Raw genomic sequence first — 19,017 nt, 5'->3', positions numbered from 1 at the left:
GGATTAGACTGGCTTGGGGAAGACAGGCAGGGAAGGAGGCAGCATTTTCTGAGCATTTGCTGGGGGCCGAGACCTGCATTAGGAACAAGGCTCCTGGGGGCCCTGTCCACTCCCATTTGAGAGATGACAAAACAGAGGCCCGGAGAAGAGATGCAATGTGAGGAGGTGGCCCTGCTGGACCTGGAGCCTCACTGGCCTGGCTCCAGTCCCTGGCACCTGTCCTGCTTCCGCTCATGCCACCGGGGAAATGACCTCCTCCCTGTGCGCCTGGGCACCGTGGCTGCACGTGGGGCAGTGTTCCTCGTGTGAGGGATAATGAGCTCTGTGATAATGAGCTCTCAGACTCAAAACCATTTGTCGAGAACAAAGCACTGCCCCAAAGGAAGGGAATGTTTCTATTTTTATTGCTTTTGTGTCAAGAGTCAAGTTTGCCCGTAGGATTCACACTGGAACACATCAATTAATATCGCTCTAGGGCACTTACTAATGAGCACCCAGTTGGCTGCTAGGGGGCTCAGCAAGGGAATTCTTTGAGGGGAGTGGAGCTGAGAGAGGGGTTGGGGGTGTCTAGGCTGGTGCAGGCCCCTGTCTCACGCTGTCCCTCTCCTCAGGGCCCGGCGTAGGCCTTCCCTGAGCTCGAAGGTCCAGCTGAGCACTGGCGGACTTTGGCAAAGGCCGCCCTTATTTCTTGGTTTATGAGGTCCTTCCAGGGGTCCCTAGGGAAAGAGGAGAAACAAGAATAAGGAAAGCCCAGAACAACAGTGAGGGAGTAAGAGCCCTTTCCCTCCCTTGGGGTCTCCTGGTCCCTGCACTGGCCCAGCCGTGGCTTCCCAGTGCCCTCCCCATTGGACCTTTCGGGGACCAAGGCTCAGAGGGGCAGTGCTGCTGGTGCATCTGCACGTGTGGCTTCCATCCAGAGGCCTCCCAGGAGATGGGGAGCGAGTCCCAGCTCTGTCCCTTACTTAGGGACCTGACCTTGGGAGGCCAGAGGGTGAGGGGCTCTGTGACTCTCTGGGTATTTTGCGAGTCCAGATAGGGACACAGGACCCCCCCTCCACACACTCATTTTCTCATTCACTTCCCGCAGGTGCCTACAGGAGGGTAGAGCGTGGTTATTGCCTTTGCACAGAGAAGGAAGCTAGGCTCTGAGTGACTCACAGCAACCTGACAGGGGATGCTTTTGAGCCTGGTTAGGAGGAGCAGAGGGGAGAGAAGGGGCCACTGTATGGACCGTTTCTGTGACACATGGCAGGCATGGGCCCTGCTGCCTGGGGCGTGGCTACACCAAGACAGGGAGGGGCCTTTCGCCCCTTCCCCTAATCCCATCAATCTCCTAAACACCCCCAAATAGAAGAAGGAATAACGTATGCAGATATGACAAATACAGAACGTGAAGATAAAAGCACCTTTAGGAAATTTGACTTTAAAAAAATCAAGCTGTAGCACGCAGTTCAGGAACAATTTGGTAACTGCCTTCTAAATGCAACTCTTAAGACAAGTTCCCATCCAACTGGCATCCCAGCCCTTCCTGCAGATTCCGTGTCTGTGCGGCTGTCTGTGATCTCATCTCCAAGCAGGCTGATGGGCATGCGGGGGTGTTTCTATGTGTGCGTGTGCCCGATGCCCATGATGAGTGCCGTGTGTACGCCCACGTGTGTGCGCTTGTGTGCGCGCGTGCGTGCACAGTCTCCTGTGCGCCCACGTGCTGGGTGTGAGCCCGTGGGCCTAGGTTGGTGCGGCGTTCTCCCCTGCCTGCCGGGAGGCCTGGGGGAATGATCTCTACTCTCCTCCCTCCCTGAGCCAAGGAGATGGAAACGTTTCTGGCACTTTCTAAAGTTTCTGTCCGGGATGGAAAAGTCATCAGCTAAGGGAGCTCGGGATGACAAGTGGCTGCCAGATCTGCAAGCTCCCACTCCTGGTCAGGGTGGCTCGGGCAGGGCTGGGAGCTGGCTGCCCAGCCTGCGTGTCCAGGGGAAAGGCCGGAGCTCTAGAGCTGGGCTCCGGGCACTGGGGCCTGTGCCGGCACATGGGGGCAGGGTCTCCGGGCTGGGCCATGCAGGGGAAAGTTCCATGAACATGTCAACAGGAAATACCAGGGAGTGCCCAGTGCTACGGTACGCAATGCTGGGGGATGGGGAGAGGGCGACAGCAGGGCTCTGTTTGCCCTGTGTGACGAGAGCTGTCTCACGCGGGAGGCAGCGTCAGAGCCGAGACTTGCAGGATAGGAAGGGACCAGGCCAGGGCGCTCGGGGGACAGGGACAGTGAGAGCGAGGCCCTGGGCTGGGAAGAGCTCAGGGTTGTTTAAGGAACAGTGAGGAGGCCCCGAGCAGGTGGCTTGGCAGCCGCAGGTGGCAGGTGAGATGAGGCCAAGGGAAGGGCACACAGGCCGCAGGGATGGAGCTTCCCAGGTATGAGCCTCAGAGGAGTAGGAGGCCCCCGAGGGTTACACAGGGAACCTTTATATTGATCGTATTTGTTTTCTCTGTAAAAGGTCACTCTGGGGAGACGGGTGGGGGGGCCAGTGGATGAGGGGAAATGGCGAGGAGCCCTGCAGCAGCCAGAAGAGAGGCGCAGAGGTGGGGAGCTGGCAGGTTGGGGGTGTGATGGAGGCAGAGCTGTGGGATTGCTGAGGACTCCGGACAGCGGGACGTCGCCGGCTTTCTGAGGGAGGATGGCAAGGCCGAACAGGAGAAGAGAGTTCTGGAGGGGGCCCAGCTGCCAGGTGGACCCCCGAGGTCTGAGATGCCATGAGGGCTCTGGAAGGACTCAACCAGGGGCAGTGAGCTGCCTGGTCCTGGAGCCCAGGGGGGCGCTGGGCCCGAGGCCACGAGGGCGATCCCTGTCCTAGGATCTGGAGGGACAGACAGCCCCAGGGAAGAGGCTGTGCATCCCGGCATTTCAGGGCTGGGCAGAGGTGAGGAGCCCGGGGGGATGAGTTGCAGAGGTCGGAGCACAGCGGAGTGCGGAGGAGGCCGGAGCCCGTTTGTAGGAAGCGGGAGGGGAAGGGGAAATGTCAGTGAGAACTAAAACTGCCCACAGACCTAGTGACATGGGTGCAGGTGACCTTCACAGAGCGTTCCGGCGGGTGGGGGTGAAGTCAGACTGCCGGGGCTGGGCGGGGAGTGGGAGGTGAGGAAGTGAGGCATCAGCAGACAGGCCTTCTGAGAAGTGCAGCTCCGAGTGGAGGCGAGAAGTGGGGTGGGAACGGAGGCCTGTGAGGTCAGAGGACAGCTTGCCCTTCGAGGGGCAGAGAGGTGAGTGGGACTCGAGGACCTAGAGCAGTGGTTCTAACCTTCCTAATGCCACGGCCCTTTAATACAGTTCTTCATGTTGTGGTGACCCCCAATGTCATTGTTACAAATTGAACACAATTAAAGCATAGTGATTCATCACAAAAACAATATGTCATTATGTATGTGTTTTCCGATGGTCTTAGGCGACCCCTGTGAAAGGGTCATTCGACCCCCAAAGGGATGGCGACCCACAGGTTGAGAACCGCTGACCTAGAGGGTAGGGAAAGGGCACACAGGGCCACACCGTGCTCCTGGGGGTGGGCGAGCCAAGGCTGCTGTGGCACATGGAAAGGCACAGCGAGGACAGGGACCTGCCCAGGCCACACAAACAGTCCAGTCCCAGAGCCTTCCTCACACCAGGCTGGTGCCCCAGCAAGCCGCCCCCACGGAGACACCCTGCAGGCCTGAAGGCCCCGGGCGTGGAGGCCTCTCTGTGAGCGTGAGCCGGCGCTGCACCCAGGAGGCTGGTGTGCCCTTATAAAGTGGGCACATCTGTGCTCCGAACACCTGGCAGCTTCTGCATATGTCAGCGTGTGCCCATCCACGCCCTGCCCACTCCCTGCCTCGCTGGACCCCACTGGGGAGGGCACTGGGAGTTGGATGGGGTCAGTTCCTGTCCTCTGGTTCCTGAGGGTCCCAAGGCCTGGGGGCGCCCTGACGGCAGGGTGGAAAGGAAGTGGCTGCTGCAGCCGGCTCCCTGCCAGCCACCCCGTCCATACCCACCCGCTCGCTTGAAGGACACACAGCCTGGGCTGCTGAGTGCTGGCCTCTCCCGGAAGCCCAGGTGTGTCCCACACATTCCTCCCCTTTGAGCGATGGAGGGGCCGCCTGGGAGGGCTGAGGAGCCAGCGGGAAGTGCTGACAACGGAAAAACTGGTTGGGGAGCTGTGATGGGGTCATGCTGGGGGACCCTGGCAAGCTCTGCCCATCCCCAGGCTCAGCCTCCCCACTGGTGGGATGACTGGGCCCCCAGGGGACCTTCTTATTTATAGGAAACTGTAATTCTCAGCAATTGGCAGCCCCTGTGGCCTTGCCCTCCAGTCTCCGCTGAAATCATCTGAATGGCGACAAGTGCCCAGCGCATTGCCTGTGCCCGGCTCAGAACGGGGAGATTCTCCATGCCCGGCGACCAGAGAAAGGTCGAGCTAGTCGTGGCGCTCCCACAGGCGGCCGTCCTGAGGCTGTCACCACGAGTGTGTTTGTAAAGTGCTCTGACCCACACACAGGACCTGGGGCCTGAGCTGAGAGCACAGATCCGAGTGAGGAGTCACTGAGGCTGCGTGATCTCTCCGCCACGAGCTCCTCAGATATCGGCAGCAGCACTGCGCCTACCTGCTCGCAGTGCTGTCTCTCAGGAGTGGGAAGATGGCGGTGATGTAATCGTTAAAGAATTCTGTATTTTCCAAGTTTTACACACGACACAGGTAAGACCTTGATGATCAGAAAAGTAACAAATACCAAAGTTCGCACACAAAAAGGCCAAGCTTCTGGGGAAATTCCTCTTACTCACTCAGGTTTGATGTCCAGAGGCGTGGGGAGGGCTCTGGGGAAGCCTGCCTTCCCTGCCAGCCAATAGGTCTCCTCCACGCCCTTGCCCTGGAAGAGACCGGAAAGAGGGCCGAGCCACCTCATCAAGCAGAGAGCAAGGCAGAGAGGGGCACCCCTCCCAGCAGCCTGGGGGCAGGCAGCCTGGAGCCTGGAGGCAGACCGTCTGGGTCCAAATCCTGGCTCTTTCACTTGCTAGCTGTGTGACTTTGGCCGACTTACTTCACCTCTCTGTGCCTCGGTTGCCCTAATACAGTAATGGCGAACCTATGACGCGCGTGTCAGAGGTGACACGCAAACTCATTTTTTTGGTTGATTTTTCTTTGTTAAATGGTATTTAAATATATAAAAATAAATATCAAAAATATAAGTCTTTGTTTTACTATGGTTGCAAATATCAAAAAATTTCTATATGTGACACGGCACCAGAGTTAAGTTAGGGTTTTTCAAAATGCTGACACGCCAAGCTCAAAAGGTTCGCCATCACTGCCCTAATACCTCATAAAGTTGCTGTGTGGATGAAATGAGTTAATATTTATCTGTCAGAAAAATAAATGATAAATCGTGAATTCTATGACCCAGCAGATCTGGAATGCTAAGATGCCAGGCTTCTATGACCTGGGATTCTCCCCCAACTACTGAAGGACCTGGTGGCCTCCCCTGGGATGGGAATGCTGCTGCCTGGAGGTTAGGAGGGGGGCATGAGGGGCACTGGGGTCAGGGCTGGTCTAGAGGTTCCATACCCCACCCTGGCACAGACAGGGATATTGCCCCCTGGAACCCCCAGGCCAGCCTGAAGAACCTGAGGGTGGCGTGCTGCCCTCCGTATTCCCTCTCAGCATCCCCTTCTATCATCAGTGCCTCTATTCCTCAGGACACCCAGTGCCCATTCTGCCAAACAAGACACATCTGCCCTGACTTACTCCAGCTCACTCTCCCATCATCACCTCAGCCTCCAGGGCAAAGGATTCCACATTGTCAGCCCTCTCAGGCTGTGTGACCATGGACAAATCACTGCCCCACTCTGAGCTGCACCCTCCTACTCTAACATTCCACGGCATAATGCAGCGAATCCCCTGGAGCACCCAATTTCTGAGGCCTGGTCGCAGCCCTGGGGGTTTAAATGCCGAGGCTGCTCTAGTCTCCCCACCAGGCCTGACACTAGCCAAGGAATTGGGGAAAAGAGGAGGTGGGTAGGAAGAAAATCATTCATAGGAATGCTGTACCATTTCATGAACATTACATTATAAAAGAACGCAGAGGTTACAGAGTTGTCTCTGCCTTTGAGGTGCTCATGGGCAAGTACAACGCAATATCACACCCACAACAGCAGAGGGCTGGTCTCTAGGCTGGTGGGTGCACAGACAAGGCCTGATAGTGACTGCTGGGGAAAGGAAGAAGAGTGTCCTGGCTCAGGGCGGGCTTCAGTGAGAGGTGATGTCTATGTTAGGGTTCTGAGGGATGAGTAGGAGCCCAACAGTGCTATGGAGAAAGCACTGGCTTTCAGCCACCAGACCTGGCATCCAAGCTATGAGACTTTGGACAAGTCCCTTTGGCTCTCTAATTTAATTTCCTCAACTACAAAATGGGGACAGTGACCTCCCCCTGTCATTATTGCTGTGAGTAATAATATGTAAATGTATGTTGTGCACCAGCATGCCCCCCAGGTAGATCATCTATGGAAGTAACTTCTTTGCTCTAGTCCTTCTCATGAGGAGACAAATGAGGGGGTGGCCCAAGGAAGAAATGTTTCCTTAGAATTTGGCCAGTGGAGAGAACATGTGAAGGTGATCAGCCCCGTCCCAACACCAGGCAGGCATTTCCTTCAGCCGCATCAGTCAGATGAGACTCGCACCTGCTGCCCACAGAAACCGGACCTTTGGGAACTATTCTCACCAATACATGGAAATAGTTTCTTACCTTCAGCTCGGTCTGGCCTCGGATGTCAATTTTGTAGCCCTCGTCCAGGCTGAGCAGTGTCTGGACAGTGCTTCCGCTGACATGAATTCTGTACGCTGAGAAGAAAGGTAGGAATCCATGTCACCATCTGGTGGCAGCATACCTAGTGTCTGGTGAAATCATTGAGTGCTGTTCTAGCCTGTGATACCCACAATTCTGATTCCTGCGATACCCTTTGCCTGGCTCTTTTGTCCCTTTAGTGGGTGGTTGGTCCCTACAATAGAGGCCTCGAAGCAAAGCACATTACATAGATTGAATGTTAGGAGGAACCCAAGATGAAGTCAGAACCTCTAAGAACATAACTTCCACACGTAGGGAAGTCGATGAAGCTGAGGCAGAGCATATGAGCAGTTTTTCTCTTTTAAAACCAGGACTCCACAGTAGGGCCGCCACGTCGGGTTATGTGGGATGGGCTCTGAGTGGCCGTGTGGAGCGCACAGGCTGTATGGCCGGACGCAGAGGCCAGGGCTGCCCTAACCAAACGCAGAGTGGCCCCTGCTGCCAGGAGGAACCTAAAGTGGCATTTTAACAATTAGAGGGGGTCCCCTCACTGTAAAAGTGGGGAAACCCAGACCCAGAGGAAGAGCATTTTGCTCAAGGACCCTAAGCAAACCAGTTGCAGTCGGGGCTAGGGCCTAGGTTTCCTACCTCTTGAGTCATTGTTTTATCTGCTAATTTTCTCATGAGTCGTCACAAAAACCTCGTGGAAAATTAAAAGAACCAGTGACATACGTCATCTCCTTACAGCTGCTTTACAAACAACGAGGGTACGCTGCCACCACCTGGTGATTTGGTTACGAAGCATGTTTCAAACAGCCCGGCTGCAATGGTCATTGAGACAGAGCCCTTGCCTGGCAGGATAGACATAGGGGACACTCACGCAGTCCCGTGGACTCCATCCGAGAGGCAGTGTTAACGGTGTCCCCGAAGAGGCAGTACCGCGGCATGGTGAGGCCCACGACCCCCGCCACACAGGGCCCTGGAACCCAAAGGCACTCAGTGAGCTCCGGCAGGGCCTGGGGCACCGAGAAGTCCCTACGACAGTCTTCCCTTCCCTGCCTCGACTGTGGTCCCCACCCCACATTCTGGGCTCCAGCTGGGGGAGGGCGGGTAAGGATGACGCTATCTGGAGAGGAGATGACATCTGTGTCAAGCTCTGGGATGGGGATTGGGGGACACAGATCAATCGAAGCCAGACTCTGCTCTTGGGGAGCTCCCAGCTCACTGTGGGGCGATGTAGGAACTGTGATCAATGCTGTGAAAAGGAAGCACCAGGACTGTGCCAACCCAAAGGGGGAACTCTGACCCAGGCTGGAGGACTTCCTAGAGGAGGTGGTGCATGAGCTGTCTTGACGGATGAGGGATGAGAGAATGAGTCAGCAGGGAACAGCAGGTGCCAAGGAGGAAGGAATGGGGGCATGAGAAGGAGATGTCAGAGGCTCTGAGGTCTCTCCCAGACCCATCCCAGCAAACATTTAGTTGTTTGCATGACCACAGAAGGTCTCTGTCCTGCCTCTTCCATCAGACTATCAGCTCCTCAGCATGGGACTTAGATGCTCCTGACTGATGCTGAGACAAAAAAAATAAAAATGTGTGAATATAAACATGGATTCTGTGATGTATAACATTCTAGAACAGCCGTGGGCAAACTACGGCCCCCAGGCCGGATCCGCGTGTTTGAAATGAATAAAACTAAAACAAAAAAAGACCGTACCCTTTTATGTAATGATGTTTACTTTGAATTTATATTAGTTCACACAAACACTCCATCCATGCTTTTGTTCTGGCCCTCCGGTCCAGTTTAAGAACCCATTGTGGCCCTCGAGTCAAAAAGTTTGCCCACCCCTGTTCTAGAACCTTAAAATAATAGAAGGGAAAAAAGAAATGTAAATTTTCTCTATTATAGAGTTTTAGAATCTCTGAATTCCAGAATTCACTGGGGTTACCTCAGCCCGTACCCAGGCAGGGCTGGGAGACTGGCCCATCACCCCCACGGCCCCCAGCGCATACCTGAGTGCAGGCCAGCCCTGATGCAAATGGGCACGTCGGGCGCATGCTTCATCCGGAAGTCGCCCACGGAGCTGAGGATGTCCAGGGCCATGTTGGCAATCTCAGCCGCGTGCCGGCTCCCGTTGCGCCGGGGTAGCCCCGATGCTACCATGTAGGCGTCCCCGATGGTTTCTACCTAGAAGTCACAGCCTTCACACTGCAGCCGAGAACCCGCTCTCCCCGGTCTGCCCACATCCCACACCAGGACGCCTCTTGGGAGCCCATGACGACCCCTCTGGTCTGTGGCCCTCAGGGCCATCTCTGCATGCCTCTCCCTCCAGACACTCCAGCACCGCTTGGGTCTGCATGTTTCAGATCGCCTTTGTCTGAATAGCAGGCCTGTCCCATCTCCTCTGACTCCAGGCCATGAGCTCCTTGGTGGCAGACTGGGTGCCCCTCTGCATGATGCCACAGCGGCAGATCAGGGCTTGGTCTGGAGAACAGCATGTGTACATTGAATATTATCCTGTTTTCCAAACCCCATTGGCCTTCCAACATGTACTGAAAAGGATGTCGATTTTGGAATCAGATAGATGTGGGTTCAAACCCTGGTTCTGCTATTCACCTTGGGCAGACCCCTTCACCTCTGTGAGCCTGTTTCCTCTCGTGTGGAATGCACAATAAAGATAAAGTATTTAAAGAGTCAGGCTCATCAAGGATGCTCAATAAATGGAGACTTCAGTCTCCATCATCATCATCATCATCATCATTTCCTTAGCTAATGAGTTTGGAGAAGGTAGAGTCACAGAATCTCAGAATTGGAAGGGAGTTTAAAGTCTACCTATTCTTTAGAGGAGTGAGACTCTGCCTGCTGTGTAGCATTTCCCTTTGGTCCTGCCCTGCACCTGGTTAGCTCATGTGTCTGGGCCGAGTCTTGCCTCCCATAGGCAGCCTGGGAGGCCTGCTGCTTGATGGGCCCCTCCCCCCGCACCAGCCCTCCAGGTGTGCAGCTGCGACTCAGGGACAGTGCACCTGCTCTGGGGACCAGCATGGCCCCAGATGGGTGACCCAAGGGCCTGACTGGGGAAGAGGAACAGTAGAAAGCCCCATGTTGGCCACACATCCAGACCACATTCTCCAAACTGCTAAAGCTGACCTCTAGCCCTCCACCTGCCTGCGGCTGACCGGAAGAGAGAGTGTGGTGAAATCAGCAATCACCCTACAGCCCCAGTGGCAGAAAGATGACCAAGCACAGGCTCGATCTCTAGGAACTCAGACGCATAAAGACGATCCCACAAAGCCTTAGTTGGAGCTTAGGTCCTGGCTGCAAGGGAGGGCCATGAGCACATAGCTGTGGTCCTTTTAAAGATGGCAGAGCACAGCTGGGGGAGAGATGAGAGCAATGGTTTCCATACGAACAAACAGATGCAAATTCTAACTCCACCCCTGGCTTGCTGAGTGCCTCTCTGAGCCTGTGTTCTCATTGTACAGGAGGGAGAATGACCCGTCCCTCTGAGGAGCACTGCAAGGATCGAACGAGAGGCCCTGTGACAATCCCTAGGCAGGGCCCGCCCTCTGTAGATGCTTAACCAGTGCCGGTGCCCCAGCTCCCAGGCTGTGCTTTCAGGGAGAGGCCTCAGGGCTGCACCTCCCGCGCTACAGGCTTCATTGTGCTGGTGAATGAATGACATAACTTAGTCCGCAGAACAGCTGTAAGCCGCAGACACTTTCATGTCTGATTATAAATGGGAGCTTGAGGCTCAGAGGGGTGAAGTGATTTGTCCAGGGTCACTCGGCAGGCAGTATGGCTGGGGCCAGACTCACCCCCTGGGGCAGCCCACGTGGGCTCTGCTCTGGAGTTCTGTCCATAAAAGTGCTCACTCAGCGCGTGCGGGGAGGGAATCACAGACCCCCACGGAACCAGGAAACGATCGCCTGGCTGCCTCCCAACTCAGACCGGATTAAAGAGCCGTAACCAGATCCTGCTGGGGGGCGAGGGGAAACCAAGGCAGATGGCGTGAGTGATGAGAGACGGGCTCGTACATCGTGAGGAATGGGCCTCCTGGTCCCCCACATCTGGAGGGGTGTGCGGGCCTTGTTTTATGTCATTTCACTCTGCCAGAAAGATGCAGACCTCTTGGCCAGAGTTCAGAGTAGATCAGAAGGCATGATTCAGAGCTGGGAGGGACACATGTGTGAGAAGAGATTAGCAGGGGAGGAAGAGACAGGCCAGGGGTGACTCAGGGCAGATCAAAGCTTGCAGGGCTCAGCAAGGCCAGACAGATGAGATGAGGAATCTTTCCCTGGGGCCCTGGGCCAGGGCGGCTCTGGAGGCAAGAGGGGAATTCAGCCAACACAGGAGATGACACCTCAGAATCACCACCGGGGCCAGAGCGTGAGGTCCTGAACAGGGAACAGGAGGGAAGCTGCATCCTCGGAATGTCTGTGGCTCAGTTCTCTGCATCCAGGTTGGGCAGTGAGGTGCAGTGGACAGAGCCAGGTGGTGGTGGTGGTGGTGGTGGTGGACATTGCAGATTCCTGTCCTGGCTCTGCCACCTACCACCTGTGTGACCTCGGGCAAGTCACTTCTCCTCCAGGCCTCCATGAGCAACTCAGAGCCAGCTAACACATATTTCCTGAGGGCCTGGCATGTGCTGGGCATTTCCAGGCACTGGGGACAGAGCGGTTTAGGTTGGAACCATGAAGTGTGGCTGTTGTACAAGGGTAGTTATGAGAGCGTCACACAGGAGCTCCTAACCATGTCTGAATGACAAGGAAACTAACCGGAGACCAGGATGACCAGAGGAAGCCAGGCAGAGAGGAGGGAGAGCAGCGTTCCGGGGCGAGGGAACAGCATGTGCAAAGGCCTAGTGCCGTGGTTGGCAAACTGCGGCTCTCAAGCCACATGCAGCTCTTTGGCCCCTTGAGTGTGGCTCTTCCTAAGCCGTAGAAGTACCCTAATTAAGTTAATAACAGTGTACCTACCTATATAGCTTAAGTTTAAAAAATCTGGCTCTCAAAAGAAATTTCAATCGTTGTACTGTTGATATTTGGCTCTGTTGACTAATGAGTTTGCCGACCACTGGCCTAGTGGCTAGAGACAGCAAAAGCATGTGTGAGGAATATAGAGGGCTGTGGAGGTGGGGTGACCAGAGATGCAGCCGGGGAGGTGGGCAGATCAGCTCCCACAGGGCCTTGTGGGCCACCAGGAACTTGTGGCCTGAGGACATCCATATCACGGGGATGGGAGCCCCACTAAAAGGGGGTTTGGGGACTAGAATACCCAGGTGCAAATTTCAGATGCCACTGGGAATATGTAACTAGACAAACCATTTAATCATCTCATTTTCCTCATTTATAAAATAGGGGTACCAGTACCTACCTCACAGATTATGATGATGGTTAAATGGATTAATACATTTAAAGGACTTAGAATAGTGTCCTGTATACAGTGAGCACTCAATAAGTGCTGGTCATTGTTGTCTGGGATATTGTACATAATGCTGTCAGCAGACTGCCTGGCACCCCAAGCACTTAGTTCTCTCCCCTGAAGCTTCCTGTCCAAGCAGCCTTTCCACTCTGGCTTTAGCCCCAAGGCCTTCCTGTCCTGTCGCTGTGTCCTTGAAGGGCTTTGGCTGGAAGGGGGCTGGGGAGTAACAAACGAAGGCTAAGGCCAGTGGAGCTTGAGTATGGCCCCTTCCTGGAACCTCCCTCCCCACCTCCTCCGTGTCTGAAGCTGACCCATGACCCCCAGCAACTGGATCAGAATAAAGGGCAGAATTGGGGCGGGAAAGTCCCCACAGCAGGTCCAGAGGGGCAGGAAGCTCTCCCCAGTTTACAGAGCCCTTCTGCAGGGCGGTAGGATCCAACCACTATCTGTAAATCCCTGCCCTCCTCCCACCCCCATTTCTGGGACTGGAGTCATTATTTCTGTTTTACAGATAAAGAGTAGGGGCCCAGAGAGGGGAAGCCATTTTCCCAAAGCCACATGAAGCTGGGGGCCAGGCTGGGATTTGAAGCCAGGATCAAGGGGTGCACAGATCATGAAGGGTCTTGACAGGTCTGCTAAGGCCCCCGCTGCCCTCCCCAGTGCCCCCACCCATCCACTTACCCCCTTCATGTCCAGCCATCACAACCCAGTCAACATCCTTCACGCTCACCAGGCCCACTCTCTCAAGCCTCAAGCTGTAGTACACATTCCCCCCTTGCTGATGGGGAGCCACCACACCCAGAGTGAGCAAAGGTAGGAAGGCAGCACTTCCTCCAGGAAGCCTGTCTTGCTCTTTATTCTGCATGTCTACCCCTGGCTGGCTGGAAGCCTTCTCAGCCTTCACTGCCTCCCTGATCATCACTTTCGCTGTGGGCTGCCTTCATCGTTTACCTACAGCACCAAGTGCTCCCTGAGGGCAGGCACGGGAGCTGACTCCTCGTCTGCCCTTGCCCAACTGCCTGCTGGAGGCTGAGAGACCATGTGGACCAGAACTGAGCTGTCCCAGCCAAGGCTCCAGAGATGTGAGAGAGCCCAACCAAGATCAACAGAGCTTCCTGTCACGTCCACAGCTGACCACAGATGTATGACTGAGTCTAGCTAAGTACAGAGAACTTTCCAGCTCACCTATAGACCTGTGCGCAACAATAAGTACTTATCGTTTCACATGCCTGGATTTGGGGGTTATTTGTTACGCAGCTTTAGCAACCTGATAAAAACACATGAAGAAATAACTGGAAGTAAATGTGTGACATCAACATAGTGGCAAAGGAAGGAGAGATGGAATGCCAGCCTCCTGGTACTCTCTCACCTTGTACACATCATGGCTGCCCAGAACGTCATCAAACAGCGTGTAGAGGTCATTGAGCAGGCCCACCACCTCCATGGGCTCACTCAGGGCTGAGATGGTGGTGAAACCCACAATGTCACTGAAGTATATGGTAACGTGGTCAAAGTACTCCGGTTCCACAGTCGCCCCAGTTTTCAGAGCTTCAGCCACAGACCTGGAGGGATGGGACAGATCAGAGTCACAGGGTAGAAGGATCCCCTTCCCACAGTCTGGAGGTAAGCGGGGGGTGGGGATGGGGGGGGATATTTTGGAGGAAATCCCGCGTTGAGGGTTAGGAGATCTGGGACAGGTCTGCTGATGTTCTGGCTGCCCTCCAGCGAATGCCTGTCCCTCTCTGGACATCACTTTTTCTGAAGTGAGACAGGGGACATTGTTCCCTCTCCTTGGCTCCCAAGAGAGCGAGAGAGGTGGCAGAAATTCCAAACCCGCGTGCCCAGCACAGTGCCTAGCACATGTAAGGGCACTGAGAACATCTGTTGGATAAATAAACAATGAATGGATTGAATGAATTCACGGAACCCAGCTTTACTGAGCACCAGTCCCAGGCTCAGAGCCACCGAGGCTAGAAGCACAACCGGGTCCTAAGGGGCCACTCACGGTGGGAGCATCTGAGCGAGCAGCCGTTCCGTCTTCTGCCTCTCCAGCTCCAGCTCCTCAGTCCGCGCCCGGATCAGGCCCTCCAGGTTCTGGGAATACTTCTCCAACCTCCGCAGCAGGGAGTCGGCAACGCTGGTCTTCTTGCCTCGGTTGATGCTTTTGAACTGGAGATGGAATTAAATTCCCAGCTCATCCACAAAGGGCAACACACTCAGCCCGCAGCTTGTTCGCAGTCTGGTTCACAGGAATGAGCCAGACACGGTCCCTGCCTGGAGGAAACGGACTGGTGGGGACCAGATACGGAATAGACAGGGGGAGGCAGCTCCTCTGAGGGAAAACACAGACGGCTGGGAGACGACTGGGTTAGTTCTGTGTGAGGTGGGCAGAAAGGACTTTGCAAAGGAGCCCAGGCTCAGCACGCCATTACCGTTAACAAACACTGGCCCTACTGCATTGGTTCTTACAACAACCCTGCGGAAAAGGCGCTCTTTGTTCTTCTCAAAGATGGGTGATGATGGGTGGGTGGATGGATGGATGGATGGGTACTAGACGGATGGGTGGATATGATGTATGAATGGATAAGTGGGTAAATACATGGGCAGATAGGTAGGTAGAAAGAATATATGTAGCTTATTTATATACTAATCTGTTTCTACCTCTCAATTTCTCTCTATGCTCCAAAAAATTTTAAGTACTAAGAAAAATAAAGCAATGCCACAAAATGAAACCATAAATATATAAGGACACTTGGAACAAAGAAGAATAGTTCTTTTTAAGCTAATTTAGCATTGAGATCTGTGTGCAAAATGCACACTAGAATTTGGTCCCAAGTTTAGATATGAGCTTCCTAGCAACAAGGCAAAGAGGGAAATATAGATTGTATGATCCGTGGAGTCCACGAGACAATGGGGCATTAAACTAGTTTCTCAAGAGAAACACGCCTACTGCTGGCCCTGAGCAGAGAGAAGGTCTCCTGTGAGGACAGCCATGTGTGAGTACAAACCGTGCAGTCAACAACCTCACAGCCTCTCCTTGACAGTGTTCTGCTGTGGCTGGAGAGGGGGTGGGGTGGGAAGGGGAGGCACAAAGGTCTCACCTCAGGCTTGATGGGTTGGCCCCGTGGGAGCCATTAGCCGGTGCAGGCAGGCCCACACCCTCCACTGCCCCACAGGCTCGTGCAGACTTGCCTCACCCCTCCTTCTGCAGTCCCCAGGGCAGGCCTGGGGGCCCCAGTGCCCCTCACATCCCCCACTCACTCCGCAGGGAGCCAGTGCTGCCACCACAGCCACCAACAGCCTCTCTACCCTGGTGCCAGGAGGCCCAGTATAGGGTCGGGGTTCCCAGTGCCAGGTCTGCAGACAGACGAACCTGGGCCTGGACTCCAGGCCAGCTGTCACTCCCTCAGTTACCTTGGGAACGTCCCCTCACCTCTCTGTGCCTCGGTCTCTCTCTGTAAAGCCCAGATAATGGCAATGCTCCTTTGGAGAACGATGAAGAATGATAACGAGGATTAAATGAAGTAAGCGGAGCACAATGTGGGGCGTGGCGCTCAGGAAGGCCTCAGAGGCTGTACCCCAGGCCCCGCAGGGTTACTGTGCTGGCCTGCGGCCCCCTTTCTAGGCCCCAGGGACAGTGTGGGGTTCTCACTGGGCAAAGTGGGGTGCATTGATCAGCCATTTCTGGTGAGCACTCAGCTCCTCCCGGGAGCACTGACCTGGGTGTAGATCTGGTCCAGGCTGGGTCTGTCCTCCGGAGCCTCCTCCCAGCACTGCTCCATCAGCTGGATGCACTCGGGCGGCCCGTGGTCAGGGGACACCAGTGGCCGGCACAGGGGAGGGGGCGATGCCACCTTTCTGATGATTTCTGCAACGAACACCGTGTGGTGGTGGCCCCGAGGCCCCAGGAGGGCTGTGGGAGGGGCTGAGGGCCTGAGAGGGAGAGCAGGGTAGGCCTGCGGTGGGGGGATGGGGGGGTGGGAGGGGGGGAATCGGGCCTTGAAGGTGCTCCTTGGCCCTTCTCTGGGCCCCGAGGCATGGTAGTCGGTGGACCCAGGACTCTTGTTTTCCTGGGTCCGCCCTGGGTGTGGCTAGGGACAGGGTCTCAGAGGAAGGGTCTACTTCAGGGTGGGCTTTAAATTCTTGGTCTATGAGATGGTGGACAAGGCGGTGACGTCTCTGAGCCTCCGTCTCCCCGTCTGGGAAATGAGCTTAATAAACTGCCTTCGTGAGAGGGGTGCTGAGGGACGCGATGGTAGAGGTTAGGTGCCTGGCACCCAGCAGGCTCTCCCCACCCCCAGATGCTGAATCAAGTGTTGCTGCTCTGTTGCCAGTGATGGCCACGCGGCTCTTTTCACCAGCCCTGCCTCCTGGAGACCCTCTGGTGCCAACCCCTCACAAATGCAAAGCACAACTGTCTGATCAGTATCTTCATCATCATCACCACCACCGTCATCATCATCATTTTCCCAAGACGGCCCTGCCGTGGACCTTCCTGTCCCCCTCCATGTGCTAAGGCCACCAGACTAAGTTGAGGTCAGATGGGTCGGTGTTCAAGCTCTGGCTCTGCCTGTTGGCATCCCTCGGGGCCTTGGTTTCTCCACCTGAGATGGGTGGAAAGAACCTCAGGAAGCTGCTGGGGAGCCCGGGGAACTGAGAAATTCAAGGACGCTGGAGCAAGAGGGGCTGGGCACATGTTCAGGCTTCCAGCGGAGCAGGAGGGAACATCGACATTATCCGTTTACATTCTCTAAGGTTACATCACCTCTCTGAGCCTCGGTTTCCTCACCGGTAACAGGGGCGTAATAACAGCACAGACCTGCTAGTGCTGTTTCCAGGCAGCGCTGATTAATCTCCTCGGAGGAGGGCATCCTGGGAGCCAGTGAGGAGGAGCGTCTTTCTGGATTTCACTCCCCTGCCCATCTCTTTGTTGGCCTCCTTGTTGGGGGTAGTGCCTGCATCACTGTCCCATTTTACAGGCAGGGAAACTGAGGTTCCTAAGTTGCCCACAGCCACAGAGCCGCTTAAAAGTAGACTCCAGAACTGGGCCGGATCCCCTTGTGACCTGCGCGATTTCCTCCTTCCGCCCAGAGGTTCCCAGCCTGCGGCCCCAGACCCGAGGGCCTCTGAGCGAAGGGTCTGGAAGCGGGATGTGCTCACAAAGGGGTGTGAGCAGATGGAACCAATAATGCATCACGCGCGCACATGTACAACACGTTTTCAAAAGTATTCAGCTGGTGCTGTGATGGCTCAAGTACAAACAAGTACAAATCCATTTCAAAGTGTTGCTGAGTTCAGAGCAGATCTTGTCGTTGGGTATTCTCTCAGCCAGCGGATATTAAAAGTCAAATAGTAGCATGTGAGGCTCCAGCCTTTTCTGACATTGGAGTGGAGTCCTGAGGCGAACCTGCTGGGAACCCCTGGCCCCGGCCGGGCGGGGTCTCGTGTTCCCGCACTGGGCAGGCCCGCGGTCCTCACCCCTTGCATCACCACGATTGGCGGGCCCTGCTGCACATCCAGCTCTGTGGGGAGATGCTCCGTGGATGACACCGAGAGATTTTAGGGCAGAAGCACTGAGCGTGGGTCAGGGAACTTTTGTCCAAATCCCAGACCCACTGCTTCCCACTGAGAAGTCTCCTCTCTGAGCCTCACTTAACTATCTCAGAAAAGAGTGCACTTACCCACCTCCCAAGTGCCTTTCACATACAGGATCTTAAAAAGATGCTATTTCTAACAGGGTCTGCGTCCAAGGGGGAGAATCAGGAGAGAACCCGAGAGCCTCATTAGCACAACCCTGAAACTACCCAGGCAGATTTTGACTGGGAGCCAGGCACTTTGTCTAAAGTATTTCACTGAATCCTCACAGCTACTCTGGGAGGCAGGCATGACGCTCCCATTTTACAGAGGAAGAAACTGAGGCTCAGAGTCTGAAAGGGATTTACTCCAAGTCATGAGGTGACTGGCGTGGAGCTGGGCTTAGGTGGGTGACCCCTAACACTGTATGCCTGTGCGCTTAACATTTTACTCCCTATGATCAGGAAAAGCACCCCAGCAAATAGCAGACCCAGTCTCACAGCCCAAACCAAGGGTGGCCATGGGGTCCCAAGCCTGGTCCCTGTGCCTAAGGCAGATGCAGCCCCGGCCTGAAGGGTCCTGCACTGGCAGCACGGCTTGGGGGTCCCATCTGGCTGGTCTTCCCTCTATCAGTGCAGATGGGGCGGGGGGTGGGGGACAGCTGAGGAATGTTGAACAAATGGCCTGATGAACCCCCCTCCTTCCCATTCCTCCACCTCATAAATTTGGGGCCTGGAATGCTCATTATTCACTGAACAGCGCTTTGGTGGAGAAAGGAAGCGGCCGGCCTCCTTGTGAGTCACAGATTATCCGCTGGAGGGGGTGGGGGAGGACACGGGATGGTGGGCTCGGCTCCACCACTGCCCTGCACTTCGGGCTGAGATGCCAGGGTCCCTGTGGGGACAGGCCCTGGGACTGGGTGGAGGCAGCTGGGGGACAACTGCAAGAGCAGCCTGGAGTCCAGGCGGCCCTGACAGAGAACACGGGAGGAGAGGAAGCATTTCTGAAGTTGGGCCCTGGCACTGGGGTCAGAGGACAGAAAATGTCTAAGACCAGGAGACAGTGGGGAAGGTGTGGTGATTCTCCTGTACGCCCCAAAGTGTGGGCACAGAGATGCTCTAGAAAAGTGATGGCGAACCTTTTGAGCTCGGCATGTCAGCATTTTGAAAAACCCTAACTTAACTCTGGTGCCGTGTCACATATAGACATTTTTTGATATTTGCAAC

At 55.2% G+C, this 19,017-nt stretch overlaps 1 protein-coding gene across 1 annotated transcript in view; it reads right to left on the bottom strand.

Moving 5' to 3' along the window:
* Positions 1-607: 607 nt before the first annotated feature.
* The window catches only part of LOC118664217 (guanylate cyclase D-like), an 84,562-nt gene continuing 66,152 nt past the window's right edge, over positions 608-19,017 (bottom strand). The window contains exons 12-19 of the mRNA XM_036324092.1: positions 15,937-16,085; positions 14,223-14,386; positions 13,587-13,779; positions 8,809-8,983; positions 7,679-7,777; positions 6,760-6,854; positions 4,805-4,890; positions 608-716 (exon numbers count right to left, since the gene is read on the bottom strand). Of these exons, the coding sequence (XP_036179985.1) occupies positions 608-716; positions 4,805-4,890; positions 6,760-6,854; positions 7,679-7,777; positions 8,809-8,983; positions 13,587-13,779; positions 14,223-14,386; positions 15,937-16,085 (1,070 nt within the window). The remainder of the gene's footprint in view (positions 717-4,804; positions 4,891-6,759; positions 6,855-7,678; positions 7,778-8,808; positions 8,984-13,586; positions 13,780-14,222; positions 14,387-15,936; positions 16,086-19,017) is intronic.

Source organism: Myotis myotis, unplaced genomic scaffold (genome assembly GCF_014108235.1).
Source record: "Myotis myotis isolate mMyoMyo1 unplaced genomic scaffold, mMyoMyo1.p scaffold_m19_p_10, whole genome shotgun sequence".
NCBI lineage: Eukaryota > Metazoa > Chordata > Mammalia > Chiroptera > Vespertilionidae > Myotis > Myotis myotis.
Note: the sequence above shows the minus strand (reverse complement) of the source record. Positions and strands in the feature narration are given on the sequence as shown.